The 16,687-nt window shown below is 39.9% G+C and overlaps 1 protein-coding gene across 4 annotated transcripts in view; it reads left to right on the forward strand.

The window, feature by feature from the left end:
* The window catches only part of TMTC1 (transmembrane O-mannosyltransferase targeting cadherins 1), a 264,581-nt gene that overhangs the window by 235,756 nt on the left and 12,138 nt on the right, over window positions 1-16,687 (forward strand). For 3 of the 4 annotated variants that reach the window (XM_032646464.1, XM_032646465.1, XM_032646468.1), the window contains 5 exons: window positions 8,412-8,514; window positions 10,890-11,025; window positions 11,627-11,771; window positions 12,672-12,809; window positions 14,187-14,309. In XM_032646464.1, coding sequence (XP_032502355.1) covers window positions 8,412-8,514; window positions 10,890-11,025; window positions 11,627-11,771; window positions 12,672-12,809; window positions 14,187-14,309 — 645 coding nt within the window. The remainder of the gene's footprint in view (window positions 1-8,411; window positions 8,515-10,889; window positions 11,026-11,626; window positions 11,772-12,671; window positions 12,810-14,186; window positions 14,310-16,687) is intronic. The other variant, XM_032646467.1, reaches the window with a different exon arrangement.

The raw sequence follows: 16,687 nt of genomic DNA on the forward strand, positions 1-16,687 counted from the left end.
TAGTTGTGGTGCACGGGCTTAGTTGCTCCGTGGCATGTGGGCTTTTCCCGGACCACGGCTCAAACCTGTGTCCCCTGCATTGGCAGATGGATTCTTAACCACTGTGCCACCAGGGAAGCCCTAAAACAATACTTTGAATCATTTCCTAATGATAGATTCCTAGAAGTTGAATTCCCATATCAAAGAGTATCAGCATTTCATGACTTTTTAGATGTGTTACTAAACTGCTTTCTAAAAGAGTGGTACCAATACACTGTGCCACCAGCAGTGTGCAGCCTCTAAGTCTTGAATGTTAGCGGAACATTTAAATGGAAATAGCATGTGGACAGATGACAGTGGGAGAGATCAGGGCTAAAGACAGACTTAGGACTTCAAATAAATGAGTCCATATTATGAGTAGGTAATCCCTCCGAGGGGAAAATGAAGAGTAGTGTGGGGAGGAAAACCTTCAAGAATTTTTAACCCTCTCATTTTGTAGATAAAAATATGAGGTGCACAGAATTAAGTACTGCTTAAGGTCATACAAATAACTAGTGTCAGGACCAAGACTGGAGCCTGGTAACTCGATTCCTTCCCCACTGCTCTTTCACTGTATGATGCTGGGGTCCCATGATTGGACTGTGGTAATGGGGCTGTAGTTAACAAGGTTAGGTATACAAGGGGCCAGGTGGGAGGGGGGAAGAAAAATGATAGAGGAAACCTCATAACATGAGTTGTCATAGATGTTAGATACATAAAAGGATCCAGAATAAATTTGCCCCTCTGTGTCTACTGCAGCATAGAAGTCAAGAAGACAGGACAGAAAATAAACTCGTAGATTTGAAGTCCGGATGGTCTCTGGCTTACTAGCCTCTTTTGGATTTCTATTAGCATTCAGAACTGGCTCTACTCCAACTTCACAGATAGGATTGTAAACATTTACAAGCCCACCATCATTTTTAACTAGCCTACTCTTGCCATAGATTATATAGCTTGCATTACACTAGCAGTAAAGGAAATGAAGTTAACATAATGACTTGATCCACCGTACATTATTGCTAGCCCCAGGTTTATAGCCTATTGGAAAACTCAATTAATTAATTTGATAACACTTAAAATACTTTTCTTTTATGTATTTTGGGATATGACTTCACCTGATACAAGAATGAAGAGAAAATTGGAACAGTAAAATATAAGTTAGAAGTATAGATCAAAAATAAGAGAGGTCCACGGTCAGTGTCTCTTCTTTGACAAGTGCCATCTTTTGGGTAGATTCAGGCACATATACCATTGCATTTGTGGTCAGGTCACCTTGCGCTGAACCCTACCGTAATAATTTATTGATTAAATTATTCAGCACATATTTATTGAACATTTAGGTATCACCAAGTATTAGAAATTGCTGAAGTAGCAAGGTATGGGCCTCAACTCATGGAACTTAGAGTCTAAAAGGTAAGGATACTCTTAAGTGAAGAATTACCACCCTTTCCCCAATGTCTAACCCAGTTGTGACAAAAGGGCAAAGAGAGAATAGAGTACCAGTGAGAATGTTATAGGGACCTAACCTAATACAGGGAGCAGTGAGCGCTGGCCAAAGAGTGATATTTAGTCTGATACCTTAAGAACTTATAGATATCAACAAGATTAAAATTATTAGGAAAAGCTTTCTGGCTACAGGAATTAGACCACCTGAGGGCTGTCGGGTGGGGAACAGTACGATCCCTTCCTCTTATGGGAGGAAATTCATGTGCCTGAAAGTGCAGAGAATGAGGACAAAAGGGCATGAGAAGAGTTTGGAGATGGAGAAAGCTGCAATTCTATGTAAATTTAGCTTCCCCTCACTCTTCCTGGTCTCTGGACAGTGTGACACAGCTGTGGTCTCTTACACTTGTCATAGTGTTTGCTCTTTAGCTTTTATTTTATGATTCTTGGCATTTCTTCTTTAAAGTGATCATTTCTTTCTTTCTTAAATTGTCACAGGGTGATATGGATCACAGTCTGCTGGGCGATGAGAAAATTCAGGATTAGAAATACCTAACATGTCCTTGGTGAGGAGGAATGCCAAGTTAATTGATTCATTGCAGTTGAATGAGAAAGAGAATTAGACTTCAAATGTTGGCTGCACATTTCTCGTTAAACGTCCATGTCAATGACTGATGGGGGAAGAACTGTTTTGTAAGGAAAGTAAAAGCAAAGGAAAGGATGAGAAAGCAGGCATCTTTGCTTTATGTTTTGAGCCGCTGTGTCTTAAAGAGTTGCTTAGCAAAGTCACTGACATGAGTTTAAACATTCAGTTGTCCTACACTTCCCAGGTTTGTAATAGTCATTTGGCTAATGGGGAGATACACGATAGCTCTGCGTGCTCGTATCATTGGCCAGAGTGAAAGTACTTATGGAAAGCAGCTCAGACGCATGGCCATGATGTCAGAGCACAACCTTCCAGCCCCATCTCTGTAGGTCCTTCACCACTTTGGAACATCACACCCTATATCTGCCATACAGTAAGAACACATGTTACAAGCCATTCATTACGCCAGTGGTTCACAAAGGGTTGACTGGGCACGCCTGAGGTCCAAGAAGGCCTGTGCAGTTTTTATAATACTAACAAGTAATTTGCCTTTTTTTACTCTCATTCTCTCCCCAGTGTACAGTGGTTCTTTAGAGGCTACGTGATATATTCACAGTCATGAAAAGAGTATGAAAATATTCTCCCCTTTCCAACTAAATGTCTGTGTGAGACCAGGTTTCTTCACATACTTCAACTAAAAAACATATAGAAACAGATTAGTACAAAAATAGATACAAGAACCCAGCTGTCTTCTATCAAGCCAGACATTTAAAAGACTTGGAAAAATAGAAAATGATGCCACTATTCTCACTAATTTTTTTGGCTTTGGAAAATATATTTTCTTATTATTGTGTTATGTTTGTTTATTATTCTAAATAAATAATAAATATTAGTTTATTTATTAGTTTATTAAATAAAAATTTCTCAGCTTCATTCCTGTTATGGTACACATTGATAGATGTAGACCACATAAACAAAGCCCTTTGGGGTCCTCAGTACATTTTAGAGTGTAAACCAAGAAGTTTGAAGATTGCTGCATTGAGCCCATGTCCCTTTGTCCTCGTGGTTGCTGCAACTTGAACTATAAGAAATCTTTTCCAAGTGTATCAGTTGGCCCAAGAGAATAAATGACAGTCAAACGTCCTTTTTCAGATCTACTTTTCACTTTCTCTTCCTTGAGGTAAAAAACATGCCATATCGGTAATTACAGCATGTAAAACGTGGAGATGTTGATGGTGTTTTCTCTATCCCGCGAGGCCCATTTCATGTCCACCCCACTGAAAATGCTTTTGAGCCTTGGAGGGAAGCCCACGGCTGCGTGCTGCCCATTTTTAACCATTGCCCTCGAAGGCCAATTTCATGCTGAGACAGCGGTTGGCTGGGGACTCTGGTGACAGTATTATTTGTCAGAACCGTTCTCTGGGTCACAAGCATTTTTAATTAAAGTTGTCCTATAAATAGCTCGTATTCATTTCCTCTGGATCTCACAAATCAGTAGAGACTGGGAGTGATCCGCTTAGGTCAGGACATCTAGCCAGATGAGGTAAATGAAATTGAACTTGAGGGATTAAGGATACTCCTTTTTAAGATAAATGCATTGCCCTTCCAGAGAAGGTGGAATTTGTTTTAAATAAACATCTAGAAGGTATTTTTCTCCTGCAGTGGTGGTCCCTTTCATTTTTTAATAAGTGGAGTTAATCATTCTTTGAAATTTACAGTCAAATGAAAGGACAAGAAAGATAGACATTGAAAACATTTGTCATAGAGCCAGAGTCTTGAGGCTGTCCTTGGGGGTTACCGAAGGTATGGGATGTGATTCCTTGCTCTAGACATGGATGGTCTTTTAAATCCCATTACTTCTTTGGACTTTGAAAATTGCATTCCTGTGGAGACCCAGCTCATAAATCCCAAAATGGGTTTTAGATGAAAAAGGTGATCTCTTTGCCTATTCTGGAGCAACAAGAATGTGGGGAAAAGGTAAAATTAAGTCAGGTATAAGAGTAATTGCACTTGAAAGCGGTGGTATCTGACTTTAGCAAGTTAGAACATGAGGACGTCAATTTTATTCCTTTCAGGAAAAACACCTTTCAACTCTCCACAGTTTGGTTATAAGGATGTTTTAAAGATCTCAAGTAGCTGCAGATTTTTTTCATGCATATCTTCGTATTACACAGCTGCTGGTGTTAATGGTAGCCAGTGTTTCCAGGCATTTGGTTTATGACAGTTGTAAAGAATCTGTCTATATAAACACCAGTCTGGGTATCACTCCTGGTTGCCTTCCAGGAAACTTGTGCTTCTCCTTCTGTGACACTGTCACCGTATATCACAGTGTCTCCTTGCCTGAATCCCTCTCCGTTGTCTTTGTGGGCAGGATTGTCTGTCTCACCCACTCTTCTGTTTCCATTATATACTTGACATGTGGGAGGTCCTATTACTTATACCACTGGGAGATAGATGCCAAAGACATGGGGCTGAAAAAAACAAAATACATCTATTTAAGGAGCCCAAAGACAAATGAACTAAGGAATACAACTCAATGTGAGCAGTGTAGTAAAGAGGTAAATACAGATGCTCTAGAGCTCAGGTGCCCTGGCCTTGTTACTGAGGCCACGTCAGACATCACAACCCTGTCCACGTGGCATTTTAGCCTACAGTTTCAAAGTCCTTTCCCATCAAATCTCTTTAGTTAACTCCATATGAGAAAAAAAAATAACTAACTTGGGTGTTCTTCCTTTTAATTTTTCTTAATCATCTTCTGATATGGAGGTCAATAAACAGTTTCTTAGAGGCAACCAGAAAAAAAAAAATACCCTGGCTAATCCTAAACTAGTTAATCAGTTCCTAAAAATCTTGAGTTTCTTGTGTTACCATTTGACCAGTGTTAGTTAGTGTTTGACACTAATGCCATCTGTTTTTAAATGTGCTCGTGACATACTACTCCTAGTAGTAGTAATAAGAGTAGAGGCTGGGCTTCCCTGGTGGCGCAGTGGTTGAGAGTCCGCCTGCCAATGCAGGGGACACGGGTTCGTGCCCCGGTCCGCGAAGATCCCACATGCCACGGAGCGGCTGGGCCCATGAGCCATGGCCGCTGAGCCTGCGCGTCCAGAGCCTGTGCTCTGCAATGGGAGAGGCCACAACAGTGAGAGGCCCGCGTACCGCAAAAAAAAAAAAGAATAGAGGCTAACATGACAAAGTGCTGACTGTTTGCTAGGCATTGTTCTCAGGGCTTCACCTGTTTTAATCCATTTAATCCTCAGAACAACCCTCTGAAATAGGTACTATTTTTATCCCTTTGTTACACTTGGGTACATAGAGGGGAAGTAAGGTCACAGGGACAGTAAATGGTGGGGTTGGGATTCCAATCCATGTAGCCAAGTACTGGCAGCCCAATTCTTTTTTTTTTTTGATTTTATTAAAGTATAGTTGATTTATAATGTTGTGTTAATTTCTGCTGTACAGTTATACATATATATACATTCTTTTTTTATATATTCTTTTCCATTATGGCTTATCATAGGACATTGAGTATAGTTCTCTGTGCTCTACAGTAGGACCTTGTTTATCCATCCTGTATACAATAGTTTGCCTCTGCTGATCCCAAACTCCCATTCCTTCCCTTCCCTACCCCCTCCCCCTGCCTTGGCAGCCAAAAGTCTGTTCTCAATGTCTGTGAGTCTGTTTCTGTTTTGTAGTTTTGTTCATTTGTGTTGTATTTTAGATTCCACATACAAGTGATATCATATGGTATTTGTCTTTCTCTTTCTGACTTACTTCCCTTGGTATGATAATCTCTAGGTCCATCCATGTTGCTGTAAATGGCATTATTCCATTCTTTTTGAAGGCTGAGTAATATTCCATTATATATATATATATATATATATATATATATATATATATATATACACACACTACATCTTCTTTATCCATTCATCTGTTGATGGGCATTTACGTTGTTTCCATGTCTTGGCTATTGTAAATAGTGCTGCTATGAACATAGGGGTGCATGTATCTTTTTTTTAAATAAAGTTATTTATTTTATTTATTTATTTTTGGCTGCATTGGGTCTTCGTTGCTGCACGCAGGCTTTCTCTAGCTGTGGCGAGTGGGGGCTACTCTTCATTGCGGTGCACGGGCTTCTCATTCCTTCTCTTGTTGCAGAGCATGGGCTCTAGGCGTGCAGGTTTCAGTAGTTGTGGCACACGGGCTCAGTAGTTGTGGCTCACGGGCTCTAGAGTGCAGGCTTAGTAGTTGTGGCACACAGGCTTAGTTACTCGGCGGCATGTGTGATCTTCCCAGACCAGGGCTTGAACCCACATCCCCTGCACTGGCAGATGGATTCTTAACCACTGCACCACAAGGGAAGCCCCAGCATGTATCTTTTTGAATTATAGTTTTGTCTGGATATATGCCCAGGAGTGGGATTGCTGGATCATATGGCAGCTCTATTTTTAGTTTTATGAGGAACCTCCATACAGCAGCCCAATTCTTAATTACTATGCCATGCTTTCTATAGCAATTACAGAAAACATGTGCTGAATGAATGCGTAAATGAATAAATATGCAACGGTACTCTCTATTACTTCGATTGGAGTCTTAGGTAATTTGTGTCTTGCCTGTCTCCATTTAAAACACACGCATGCACACTCACCAATTTGCTAGATCTACAGTGGGTGATACCTTCAGAAAGTTTTTCTTTTCTTCAGTAGATTGAGAGAAGACATTTTGAGATTTTTCATTCATCTCTAATTTTCTTTTGAGTTTGACAGTTTGTTGAGCTTGGCAACTGGAAAACACACTTTTAGAAACATGGAAATCCATTTTTGCTGGACTATGGATTTGTAATTCAAATAAGAGAAATTTGCCAAATTCAAAGCACACTTTGTTCCCTAAATGGTACTTAAATATGTGGATTTGAAGAGATGGCATTGGTCATTCCACAGAGAGTCAAGTGTCTTCGCCTTTCTGAGTCAAATCAGATTTAGGCTTCTTGGCTTATTGCTCAGCACTCAGGGCATTTTTATTCAGAAGCTCAAGGTGTCAGGTCTGAGAAAAATGATGCTGTACATTCTCTTTTCATGTGTCTGGTTGAATGCTTAGTAGTAGTAACTTCTGATAAAATTATGGACGGTGTCCATGATCAGAGCACATGAAAGGAAAAGTTGCTTTGTGATTTATGCCAAACCATTGCCTTTCACCTGACCTTCATAGCAGTACCAGGAAACTAGGAAATGGTTTAGTTGTGAGTAATTGTTAGAACCTGGGTGATTTCATTTCATTTGATTCATTAATTAGGCGTTACCTTATACATTGTAAAAGAAAGTGTGACATGACAATCTCAGATGTTTGTGGAAAATGTGCCTAGATATGAATTCAGAATAAGTGAAGTGTGTTAAAGTGGATTGTTAGAGGAGAAGACCAAAGCACCTAGAAAAAGATCCAGAGGCTGTGGCAATTGATCTGGGCCTTGCCACAAAGGGAGGAGTTGGAGGTGTGCCTTTGAGGGGCCCTATATTCCTGTTGGAGGGAACAGCTCAGAGGTGGAAAGGGCGGGGTGATAAGAGAAGTAACAAATGGTTTGGTGGACTACAGAAATATTTAGAGTAAAGAAAGGATAAGGCAAACCCCTCCCATAATCAGCATCAGCCTCCCCTCCCACTTCCTTCCCAAAAACCTCCCCAAATAAATCATACAATATAGGTAAGAGAGCTAGCTATGCAAATGCAGCTGTGTCAAATAGCCAGGCCTCCCTATCTCCCAGTAAGATTGCCACCTCGGAAGGCATTCCTATATGAATGGATCACACGTATTTTCGTCCAGAGAGTTATTGGGATGGAGGGCATCCCATTCAAATATCCATTTTGAGGCTTTTTCCAACTGTAGGGCAAATCCTTCCATATACTGCTTCTTAGTAAACATCAGCTGGTTTGCGCTGAAGGAGCTAAACACTAGTGTGAGTCTTTGGTATGTGTGCAGTTGGCACTGACTTTAATTCAAAGTACATAGTGTTTGGACTTCCCTGGTGGTGCAGTGGTTGAGAGTCTGCCTGCCGATGCAGGGGACATGGGTTCGTGCCCCGGTCTGGGAAGATTCCACATGCCGCGGAGCAGCTGGGCCCGTGAGCCATGGCCACTGAGCCTGCGCGGCCGGAGCCTGTGCTCCGCAACAGGAGAGGCCACAACAGTGAGAGCCCCGCGTACTGCAAAAAAAAAAAAGAAAAAAAATGTACATAGTGTTTGATCTTGGCCCCTGTTGCATAACAGATGCTCAGTAAATTATTTTCTGCTCTTCCCACTTCCATTATTCAGTTTATTGTTGATTTTTAAAAAAAACTTTCTCATGTATTTTTCTTTGTTCTCTTTTAAAGGAGAGGTTTAAGGAAGCTGAGGAAATATACCAAGCTGGAATAAAGAACTGCCCAGATAGCTCAGACTTACACAACAACTATGGAGTTTTCCTAGTTGATACTGGTAAGCGAGATTAAAGAGAACCTGTTCTGTGGAGATGAGATAATATTATCTGTCAAGCTAAATGGCAACCACCCAATAATGCCTCAAAAGTAGAACTCACTGGGCTTGGCAGGAAGCTCACACCGTTGACAGTCACATTGTACTTTGGGGCTGTCATTTCTCTAAATCTTCAAGCTCAATTCAGTAAAATCTGCCGGTTCTTATAATCAGATTGCTAAGAAAATCTCCCCAGGTGGCAGGAAGTGGCCTTGATGATTTAATGAGCAACAGTCTCCTTTGAATAGCATTTATACAAGTTTATAAATCTATGATGATGAACTGTTCTCTACAATGATGCAGAACCTGCCTCTGAATCTATTTACTGGCAGATGGTAAATACTTTTCTACAGCCGATCAAAAAGTCTTAAATTGTTTCATTGTTCTTTATGTGATACATACTATAGAAAATGTACCATTATAATTGATAGAGTACCCTTATAGGACAGGTGCTATATAAAATACACTTTACCTTATTTAATGTAAAACTTTACTGGACAGGAATTCTGTTTTCTTGATGGTTTGTACCCCACATACTGTTGGCATGTTATGAATACTTGTAAAGAATGAAAAGATGCTTGAATTTAATACAAAAACACTGCTTTGTTCTCGTTGACTATTAGACTACCTGCCCTGTAATAAAATTTGATTTTAATTATTCTGTCCATATGAAATGCTCAAAAGGGTTTTTATTTTCTAGGATATTTGAAGCCCTTCTGTTTCTTAGGACATAAATTTACATTCTGATACACCTAGGAAACATCCCTTATTTTCACACGTAAAATTGTTTCTTAGTGCCACCTGCTGGTTCTTTGGCAACATAATAATAAATTAGGTATCAAAGATTAAAAACAAACAAAAAATTGAAGAGAACACCTGTTGGCCTGATCTAGCCCTCTTCCTTCTACTTCACCAACAAAATATCCCACCCCAACTCCAACCCCCCAAAATCTCACTGACCACCCTCTATATTTTCCTACCACTCCCACTGTATTCTGCTTTTATACTACTGAAATTCTCCCTATCATGACCTATACATAGACCTCTACGTACGTAGTCTTTTTTGGCACCTCCTAGTCAAACTTGCATTCAAAGAAGGTAGACTTGAGAAGATGTCTGTGTGGGTAATAAACATTCCGTTGCCATGTAGAGCTTCAGACTTGTCCACAATTCATTCACTCACATATAATTTCACTAGGGAGCTTCTTTGGGGAACCTTATCATACTAGAGAGACTTGATGGTAGTTCTGACCTTTATTCTCACTTCCCCTGGGATTTTTGTCAAGTTTCTTAATGTTTTTGCACTTTAGAGCCTGTATCTGTAAAGTGATAATTTTTTTAAATATCTTTTAAATCCCAAGAGGCAACTAAGTGCTATCAAAAGGCAGCTAAATAGGATCAAAATACCTGCAAAAAATCATGAGATCATTTAATTAGTGTTTTAAAATATACAATGCATTGCACAAATGCAAGATGATATTATTTTTAAAGTCCCATTCAATAAATACCCTCTAAACAAAGATGTATGATTTAAAAACAGATTTTCAAAATACAGAAGATGCCTGCTTATTTGAAGCAGTGCCTCAATCACTAGGTTGTGGTATAGTAATTGTGACAGACCCTCAGAAATTACTTCAGGACAGTTTTCTTTCTATAACAGCCCATTCCACTTTTTGTATAATGAGAAGCAACAATATCTTACATAAATGCCAATCACTGATAACCTCAAAACATCATATTGACTAAGGCAATGGCCAGAAACCAGTTTGACTAAAATAATAGATTTAATAAAAGAAACAGGTTTTAGTTTTTACTGCTTTTTTACTACTAATTTCTTTGGAAGTGAAAATGAATAGTGAAATGGTCCAAAGTTAGGCAGTGGCAAGGAGAAGCCAAAATGTGAGCTAATTTACAAACTGAATAATTGGTGGTATGGCTGTAGGAAAAAAAGATCATCAGAAGAGAAATTAAAGAGGCCATGTGTTTAGGGACTTCCCTGGTGGCACAGTGCTTAAGAATCAGCCTGACAGTGCAGGGGACATGGGTTCGATCCCTGATCTGGGAAGATCCCACGTGCCGTGGAGCGACTAAGTCCGTGCACCACAACTACTGAGCCCGTGCTCTAGAGCCCATGAGCCACAACTACTGAGCCCGTGCTCCTAGAGCCCGTGCTCCGCAACCAGAAGCCACCGCAATGTGAAACCCGTGCACTGCAACCAGGGAAAGCCCATGTGCAGAAACAAAGACCCAATGCAGCCAAAAAAAAAAAAAAAAAAGTCTGTGTGTTTTGTAATTAAGGCATGTTCTGCTCTTACCAACCTACCACCTGTTGATTACAGGCTCTCCAGAGAAGGCAGTGACCCATTACCAACAGGCCATCAGACTTAGCCCGAGCCATCAAGTAGCCATGGTGAACCTGGGGAGACTCTACAGGTCACTGGGAGACAACAGTGTGGCTGAAGAATGGTACAAACGGTAAAGTTCCTGTTTTTCACTTTGTAAGTCATCCTAAGAGCTCTGCAATTGGCCATCAAATTCTTAGTTATTTGGAACAGATGCTCTCAGAATACTAGCAAATTTTGCCAATGCAGGCAATACAGATTCTCCTCTCCAAAGAGAACAGTACAATAAATGGCACTTTGGGGATAAATGATATCCCAGTTAATGAGTCTTTTGCCTGCTGGTTAAAGCATAGTGCTAAACCAAGGTTGGAATTTAATTCCCATTTTAGTTAGTCCATTGTTTTCTGTTGAAGCTAAGGACTACAACCCAAACCACAAATAGAAATTTCGAAAACGGATCTAGATGAAAAACTGTGCATACATCAAAACAAGTCTATCACCATAAATGGAAAAGATCCTTGGGGCTCAGTTTATGTATTGGTGGGTCACTAGAGACATGCTTATAGTCAGAGGCTGGCACTGTGATCTGTTTTTAACATTCTTCTTGATATAAAAACAACGACCATGTGGGAGCAGAGTCTCAAACCGTGTACAGTGGTCCCTAAATCTAAGTTTCAACCTTTGGAGATGTACCTGTTAGAAGAAAATTGTCCATTTGTTTTCTCAAAATTCAGCGCCTTGCAGGTGACACGCAAAGCTGAGATATTATCACCGCTGGGAGCTCTATATTACAACACTGGCAGATATGAAGAGGCTTTGCAGATTTACCGGGAAGCTGCATCCCTTCAGCCTTCCCAAAGGGAACTCCGCCTGGCACTGGTGAGCGGATGGACAAAAGAAAGGAAATGGAGTAGGAAATAGACTCATGGCATGCAATACAGGGAGCTGTAGTCAGTGTGCCTCAAAACGGGAACTAGAACACTATACTATATCCATTTAATGAAGATTCATATAACCAATGTTAGAGCCATTCACCAAACACATGAACCCTAAAAACACTATTAAGTTTTTGTTTTGAAATAATTTCAAACTTACAAAAAGTTGCAAGAATTTTAAATAACTCCCATATACTCTTTCACCCAGATTGATGAATTTTTAGCACTTTGATGCATTTGTTTATCATCCTCTCATGTATGTATGTATGTGTGTATGTACACATATGTATGTGCATATTTGTGTATGTGCATGTACATATTATTAATACATGATATTTTGTCTTGAGCCATCTGAGAATTAGAGATCTCATACCCTTTATTTCTAAATACTTCAGCAAATAGTTCCTAAGAACAAGGACATTGTCTAACCTAACCACAGTACAACTATCAAATTCAGGAAAATTAATATCAACAATATTTTGGATCATTACTCTTCCTTTCCCTTAGATTTTCAGTGAAACAAACTTGTTATCTTGTTATAAGCACAGTGTTCTGTTGAAACCATAGGAAAAAATTTCTCTTGACATAGTCAACTTTTTTAAAAAGGCACAAGTCACTGAATGGCTTTGATGTTCCTGCCATTCACACACAAATGCAGGCACATGCCTAAATAAACAAACAAACAACATGAACTGTGGTAAGTCAGTCTTCTCTGTGAGTCACGAAGCGATTCTGAGCACTTTTGTGGGAAGTGTTTCCTGAATGCTTTATTTGATAAAGAGTGCTTTATTTGATAAGGTGATAGCCAAGTACCTTCTAAGCCAAAGTCACTGTGGTTTCGCAGGCTCAGGTCTTGGCCGTGATGGGTCAGACAAAAGAAGCTGAAAAGATGACCAATCACATTGTGTCAGAGGAGACTGGGTGCCTTGAATGCTATCGCCTGTTGTCTGCCATCCACAGCAAGCAGGAGCAGCACGACAAGGTAGAGAGGACACTGTTTGGAGTCGTTTGGGTTCACAGGTAGAAAATGGGGTGCACCTGAATGACCCCCCAGCCCGCACGCTCACAAGGCCGAGCAGTCTTGAACATCGTCAGTTGTCAGAGCGTATCTTCTGGGCACTTTTCAGATACCTGCTTGATTCCTAAGATGTCCCCTCGAGACGCTATTTTCTTGGTTCATCCTTGGTCTGAAGATTTTATGTGGTATTATCTCAGTTTGTTTTCAGCTAACTCGATAATGATAAACACTAACATTTGTATGCTTTATCATTTTCCATGTTCCCTCAAAGATATTTTATAGACTCTTTATAACAACCCTTTAAGGCAGGTCAGTGGCCCTGTGTTGCAACTGTACTGTTTATCTCCATTTTAAAAGTCACATGACCAGTAAATACATGAACTGATTCAACAAAATATTTATTGAATGCCTGCTATATGCCAGACACTGTGGTGGGCAGTGGGAATAAAGTGGTGTGAGGAAAAAAAAAACATTGCCCTTGTCCTTGTGGAGTTTACAGTCGAAGAGGAGACAGAGATTGAGCAAGTAATCACAAAACCAGTGCGGAATTATAGCTGTGCCCAGTGATGTTGTGAAGAGCAGCATGGTCCCTAATGAGCATGTAATCAGGGGACCCAAGTGGTCTGGGTGGTTCGGTTCCCTGCAGAGTGATATGAAGTTGAGGACTGAGTGATGAATAGGAGTTATTAAGCAAAAAGGAGCAGTGAATAGCGTTCCAGGCAAGAAAAAGCACATGCAAAGGCCCTGTGTCAACAGTAAATGGCCTGTCTGAGGAATGGGCGTGAGGGAGCAGGGCGCCTGTGAGATGTAGCCACCAAGGTTGCTGGGGACTCAACCCCAAGGCTTGGGACCAGGGCAAGGGTTTTGTTCCTTTTCCTGGAAGAAGCTTTGGGGTCTTAAGGAAAAGAGCAACATATCAGATCTGTGCTTTGAAGAGCTCTCTGGCTGCAGGGGGTGGGCCAGTAGGTGCTGGGGGCAGAGTGAGCACCAGGGCCCTAAAAGGAGGCTGTTGGAATGGTCCAGTTGGACACATGGCCAGGGCAACACAACTGACCTCAGATCTTGTTTTCTTTCAATGAGATCACACGGCCTTCCTGAAAAGTGATCGGGGACATTTCATTGTCACTCATGTGAATAGGAAACCTGGAGTATAGGGAAATTATTTGGTCAGGGCTGTTTTATTCCTTGATGAGAACATCAGAGAAAATGAAAAACGTGTTCTGATTGTCACTCACCACGCTAGCTAATACATAGGAAACAAAAACTATAGATGTTATCGTTTAACTTAGTTTTTCTGTATCTAACCTACATTTATTGTGTCTTAATTTCTAAACTGTACAGGCACTTGATGCTATAGACAAGGCTCTGAAGCTGAAACCAAAGGACCCAAAAGTTGTATCTGAACTTTTTTTCACAAAAGGAAATCAACTAAGAGAGCAGAACCTTCTTGACAAAGCTTTTGAGGTATAAAGACTTAATAAAATTGTTATTAAATTCATGGATTAAAATTAATACTCCCTCAATCTTTAATGAAGCATATACATTAAAAGCTAAGATCATTGCCATGTTTTGTGGAGTGAACTTTCTGATTAATTGACATAATAAGTTTAATTTTTTATAATTGAGCCTCTGGTTTTTGGCTATTAGGAGTTCCACAATACCTCTGCATTATTTTCTGAATTATCGCTTTGAACCTGATGTTTAAAGCATTCTGCATTTTGCCCTCAAACCAGCTTCCCTCTCTCTCTCTCCTCCCCTCGTTCACTCTTTTTCTCTCTGTTTGCCTTCAGTAACCCTCTATTTCAGCTGGACTAGTGCCTGAAGAGCTTTGGCGTTCCACACATACTGTAACATTGTGCCCACACCACCCCAACCCCCTGCAGATTCCCACTCATCTACCAACACAGGCCTGTGTCCTCCCTCAGGAAGCCCTCCAGACCATCCTTTCTCCCAGTGACCTTGTTTCCTCTGAACTCCTAAAACACTATCTCTACCAGTCATTTGAAAGTGTCTTTTTTTTTTTTATACAGAAGGTTCTTATTAGTCATTAATTTTATACACATCAGTGTATACATGTCAATCTCAATCGCCCAATTCATCACACCAGCACTCCCAGCCTTCCGCTGCTTTCCCCCCTTGGTGTCCATACGTTTGCTCTCTACGTTTGTATCTCAATTTCTGCCCTACAAACCGGTTCATCTGTACCCTTTTTCTAGGTTCCACATACATGCATTAATATACGATATTTGTTTTTCTCTTTCTGCCTTACTTCACTCTGTATGACAGTCTCTAGATCCATCCACGTCTCAATAAATGACCCAATTTCATTCCTTTTTATGGCTGAGTAATATTCCATTGTATATATGTACCACATCTTCTTTATCCATTTGAAAGTCAATGGGCATTTAGGTTGCTTCCATGACCTGGCTATTGTAAATAGTGCTGCAATGAACATTGCGGTGCATGTGTCTTTTTGAATTATGGTTTTCTCTGGGTATATGCCCAGTAGTGGGATTGCTGGATCATATGGTAATTCTATTTTTAGTTTTTTAAGGAACCTCCTTACTGTTCTCCATAGTAGCTGTATCAATTTACATCCGCACCAACAGTGTATGAGGGTTCCATTTTCTCCACACCCTCTCCAGCATTTGTTTGTAGATTTTCTGATGATGCCCATTCTAACTGGTGTGAGGTGATACCTCATTGTAGTTTTGATTTGCATTTCTCTAATAATTAGTGATGTAGAGCAGCTTTTCATATGCTTCTTGGCCATCTGTATGTCTTCTTTGGAGAAATGTCTATTTAGATCTTCTGCCCATTTTTGGATTGGGTTGTTTGTTTTTTTTAATATTGAGCTGCATGAGCTGTTTATATATGTTGGAGATTAATCCTTTGTCCGTTCATTTGCTTGCAAATATTTTCTCCCATTCTGAGGTTGTCTTTTCATCTTGTTTATTGTTTCTTTGCTGTGCCAAAGCTTTGAAGTTTTATTAGGTCCCATTTGTTTATTTTTCTTTTTATTTCCATTACTCTAGGAGGTGGATCAAAAAAGATCTTGCTGTGATTTATGTCAAAGAGTGTTCTTCCTATGTTTTCCTCTAAGAGTTTTATAGTGTCCAGTCTTTTAGGCCTTTAATCCATTTTGAGTTTATTTTTGTGTATGGTGTTAAGGAGTGTTCTAATTTCATTCTTTTACGTGTAGCTGTCCAGTTGTCCCAGCACCACTCATTGAAGAGACTGTCTTTTCTCCATTGTATATCCTTGCCTCCTCAGTCATAGATTAGTTGACCATATGTGTGTGGGTTTACCTCTGGGCTTTCTGTTTTGTTCCATTGATCTATGTTTCTGTTTTTGTGCCAGTACCATATTGTCTTCATTACTGTAGCTTTGTAGTATAGTCTGAAGTCACGAAGTCTGATTCCTCCAGCAGTTTTTTTCCCTCAAGACTGCTTTGGCTATTTGGGGTCTTTTGTGTCTCATTACAAATTTTAAGATTTTTTGTCTAGTTCCATAAAAAATGCCATTGGTAATATGATTGAGATTGCATTGAATCTGTAGATTGCTTTGGGTAGTATAGTCATTTTCACAATATTGATTCTTCCAATCCAAGAACATGGTATATCTCTCCATCTGTTGATATCATCTTTAATTTCTTTCATCAGTGTCTTATAGTTTTCTGCATACAGGTCTTTTTTCTCCCTAGATAGGTTTATTCCTAGGTATTTTATTCTTTTTGTTGCAATGGTAAATAGGAGTGTTTCCTTAATTTCTCTTTCAGATTTTTCATCATTAGTGTATAGGAATGCAAGAGATTTCTGTGCATGAATTTTGTATCCTGCAAC

This window comes from Phocoena sinus, chromosome 10, assembly GCF_008692025.1.
Source record: "Phocoena sinus isolate mPhoSin1 chromosome 10, mPhoSin1.pri, whole genome shotgun sequence".
Classification (NCBI taxonomy): Eukaryota; Metazoa; Chordata; class Mammalia; order Artiodactyla; family Phocoenidae; genus Phocoena; species Phocoena sinus.